Genomic DNA, 3,793 nt, shown 5'->3' with positions numbered 1-3,793 from the left:
TTTTTCTATGGCGTATTCTCACTTACGATGCTGTTGTCGGAAGATCTGCTCATTGTTTGTCTGACCCGTTATAAAAAAAAAATCTATGACGCACCTCTCATTTTTGTCTATGAATAGTTCCCCCGATTTGGCACGCAATTTGAATCGAAAGTATTTAATAGAGCCGCCCCAACGTGATTGGGACCACCCTGAGTGTCGTCCCCTTGCATCCTGTCAACCCATACGGTTTACCCCTATACTTCTATGATATTTTTGGCACGTTCGTATACTTCTATAGGGAAATTGAGTCTTGAGGTCCGTTAGGGCATAACAACCATTTCAATACGGGCAAAAAAATGTTGTCTCTTCATTTGTGTTTCTGCCTTGTGATGGGATTTTGTAGGATGAACATTGGGACGTATAATGGCACAGGGTGACCAATAAGGTCTGAATTGGTCTGCAATAAGGTAGGCACTGATAAGGGATTGACAGGTATGGTCATGTCATAACGTAACTACGTCTTGTATTTAGATATGGGCCGCTGCTGTGTGGAGGAATGAGAATTGCTTTATTAATCTCGAGTAATATAAAAACGTTGTGGCGAGTAATTTGGCAGCTTGTGGAGGCCACTATTCCAGCCCATTACTCGGTGCCAGAGAGTTGCGACACTCTAGATGTTTCTTCCCTATCACGTCGACGTAGCACCAGTTGAACGCTTTACCATTCTTGTGGCAATACGTGTCTGGCGCACAGCAATATTCCCAGTTATTGTTTATGTCCGTGTAGCACCAGAAGTACTTTTTTGAGTGTGAGCCACACGGGAAATCAAATCGGCACCGTCTCCCGCTCACGGTCATCATGGAGTATGCCGGCGAGCACGAGACCCGCTCGATGGCCGACATGCACATGTACCCTTTATGTGACGCTTGATAGGTGCACTCCGAAGTGCAGCAGTGCCCCCAGTGCTTCGAGTAGCTGGTATAACACCACGAATACTTGTGATCATGGGTGCCGCATGTGAAGTCGGGTCTGCACGGGATCCCATGGGCAGTGACTGCGTTCTGATTGTGCCTCTGCTCCTCCAGTATACAGGAAGTCGCTGCCGTCTGTGATGCTAGCTCACCAGACCCTGGCAATGAACCAGTGTGAACGCAGGCCAGACCACTCTCATTACGCAGCACCCGCACGTGGTCGAACCAGTCTTTGTTGCTGTCAAACTTCAACCTTATCCTGATGCTGTCCACGTTGGTCCTGGTGCTGCTTGTCCCGCCGGAGTAGATGTCGCCAAGGTTGTTGTTCAGGAGCTTCTGTTCAGATGGCGAAATCGACTGCGGAAACTCTGCAAAGGACGCCGTGTACGTCACGACGTTCGCCGTGATCAAAGCGGCGATGACTTTGGCCGCAATACTATTTCTTCCATTGCACGTGTCAGTGAAGAGACTCAGTCTGCTGTACGAGTATAACCTCGCCAACTCTCTTTCGAGATGCTCAATTGTTATTGGCCGGATTTCCATGCCAGGAATGTTTTTCCCAATGTAGCCAAAACTAAATCTTTCGTTCTTGTGTACGTGGTCACAGCACACTGCTGACCACACGTAATCCGGAATGGTGACTCTATCATACGCTCTGGTTTCATTTTCCAGCGCGTCATCGGGATCGATGGGAATTTTGAACTTAGAGGGAATGGCACCAGTGATGAAGTAAGCTACAGAAGGCGATGGGCATTTTTCCTTCACGATGTATTGGGATTCGTTTTGGTATTTGCTCCATTTCATTCCGTTGAAGGACCGATCCAGCGGGACGGCATTCGTCAAGGTGAAAGTGGCCGTTCTTTCCTCGTCGCAGTGATAGGAACTGGGGTTGAGGTGGCCTCGGTCGTAGCTTGTCACCGCATAATCTTCGTTCACTGCCTGCATGTAGGCCACACCCATGACGCTTATTTCGGGCGCCATGTTGTTGCTGAAATTGCGATTGGTGACCTGGAAAAATGAAGTGTTATTAAGAGTTAAGAACGAACGATTTAGTTTTGGTTACATCGGGAAAAATGTTCCCGGCGTGAATCTTGGTAATTTTAGTGGTGCTCGTTAAATTAAATCCAATAACATTGACGATAAAAAGATACCTGAAGCGTAAATCCGCATTTTATAAGAATGGGGAACAGGCTCGAGGGTGGTGGCGTGTTAATGATACATTTATATTTTGAGCAACCTAACACAAAAAAACGTAGTGGATAATATTTGGTCGCGAAAGTTTACATGTTAAACTAATTAATATTTTACTTATGCTATTTAATAAAAAATAGAATTAGATAAACTACCCTTTAAAACTACCGTAACCCTAAGATCTAAACCATAGGGCGCCATGGTGGCGATGTTAACTACCTCGCTTGGAATGCAGGAGATCGTGGGTTCGATCCCAACCTAGACACTTGCTGTATATTGGAGTTTGTGCGTCTCTCTCCCCATGGTCGTGTATGTTTTTTTTCTCCAGGTCCTCCCTTGTTTTTTTCCTCCACAGTTATAAACATCCACTTAAGAGTATTTAGATAATTTTACTGCTGTAGATTTCCACATGACAAGTCACTTCGTTGAGCTATCGTTTGTAATAGCCAGGTTGCTTCTGAAAAATAGCTACATAGCTCAGTGGGGCCTTCACTGGTAAAATCGTTAATTGTTTAGTTTGAACAGTTGCAGTATCCATACCGGTGAACCCCTTGTCAGTGCCTACCTTGTTACAGACCAATTTAGACCTTATTGGTAATCTCGTGCCCTTATGAATCTCAACATTCATCCTACAAAGTCCCATCACAAGAGAGAAACACAAACAAAGAGACATATTTTTGCCCGTATAGAAATGGCAGGATGCAGTATGGACCTGAAAACTCAATTTTCCTGTACAAGAATACGGGGTAAACCACATGGGTTGACAGGTATGTGTATCTGTGAACGCATTCCGATTTGATGCGCCATAGGCTCAATTGCAATGCATGGTACAGTGTGCAAGACACATTGATATGCAACAATGATGTGGTCATTGGAATGCGAATCATTACCTGCGGTTCAACAAACCAAACCCTTCGTTTATTGGGCTCGCCTTCACACAACGACCTCGAGCTGTGCTCGTATTTGTACGCAGAATAGACAGGGATACGGCTGTTGGGGTTGTACAGGGTGGCGAAGCGACTCCTGTCATTGTATGTCTGGCAGATTTTGTTGCACCATCGGCAGTTGGTCACTCGCGGCTGAAGCTTCTTGTAGAAGAAGTCCTCGCATGCGCCGCGCTGAAAATCGTTCACCACTTTCGCTCGGGTGAGCAAAACGCTTAGGGCCAGAGACGTGATCAAGAAAAGCAGAGCCGCCATCTCCTTGTCCACCTCTGCGGTTTACCTGTGTCAAATGTGTTGGACACAAAACGACAGTCTCCGGTTATTAATTATATCAAGAAGTAAGTGTTTGTAAAACGTGCAATGTACATGTCATCAGCTCCATTAAACAGTTCTGGCTTGAATGTTCTACTGAAGTGGTTAAATGTCTGAAAATAACTCTCGAACATCATGCAGCGGAAGTGATTTCCAGGCCAATGGATCACTGCCTGGGTGGGTGAGTGGGTGGGTAAATGGATGATTGGGTGGGTGAGTACCAAGCCTATGGACCGCTGCGTTGGTGGGTGGGTGGGTGAATGGGTAGGTAGGTGGGTGGGTAAATGGATGAGTGGGTGGGTGAGTACCAAGCCGATGGACCCCTGAGTTGGTGGGTGGGTGGGTCGATGAATACCAAGCCTATGGACCACTGCATTGGTTGGTGAGTAGGTGGGT

At 46.3% G+C, this 3,793-nt stretch overlaps 1 protein-coding gene across 1 annotated transcript; it reads right to left on the bottom strand.

The window, feature by feature from the left end:
• Nucleotides 1-608: 608 nt before the first annotated feature.
• On the bottom strand, nt 609-3,340 carry LOC133339430 (uncharacterized). The gene is made up of 2 exons (XM_061547582.1): nt 3,053-3,340; nt 609-1,958 (listed from the first exon to the last, which is right to left on the bottom strand). Exons 1-2 carry the CDS (start codon nt 3,338-3,340, stop codon nt 609-611), a joined length of 1,638 nt encoding a protein of 545 aa, XP_061403566.1.
• Between the last annotated feature and the right edge of the window lie 453 nt (nt 3,341-3,793).

The sequence above is a fragment of the Lethenteron reissneri genome, unplaced genomic scaffold (assembly GCF_015708825.2).
Source record: "Lethenteron reissneri isolate LAM-NWPU_2019-01 unplaced genomic scaffold, ASM1570882v1 scaffold_1864, whole genome shotgun sequence".
Lineage (NCBI taxonomy): Eukaryota > Metazoa > Chordata > Hyperoartia > Petromyzontiformes > Petromyzontidae > Lethenteron > Lethenteron reissneri.
Note: the sequence above shows the minus strand (reverse complement) of the source record. Positions and strands in the feature narration are given on the sequence as shown.

Bases quoted from the DNA above. Each gene is read 5' to 3' on its own strand.
- LOC133339430 (XM_061547582.1), bottom strand. From the start codon at position 3,340: ATGGCGGCTCTGCTTTTCTTGATCACGTCTCTGGCCCTAAGCGTTTTG. The intron at 1,959-3,052 runs GTTTGGTTTGTT...TCATTTTTCCAG, and splicing joins GCGAGCCCAATAAACGAAGG to GTCACCAATCGCAATTTCAG.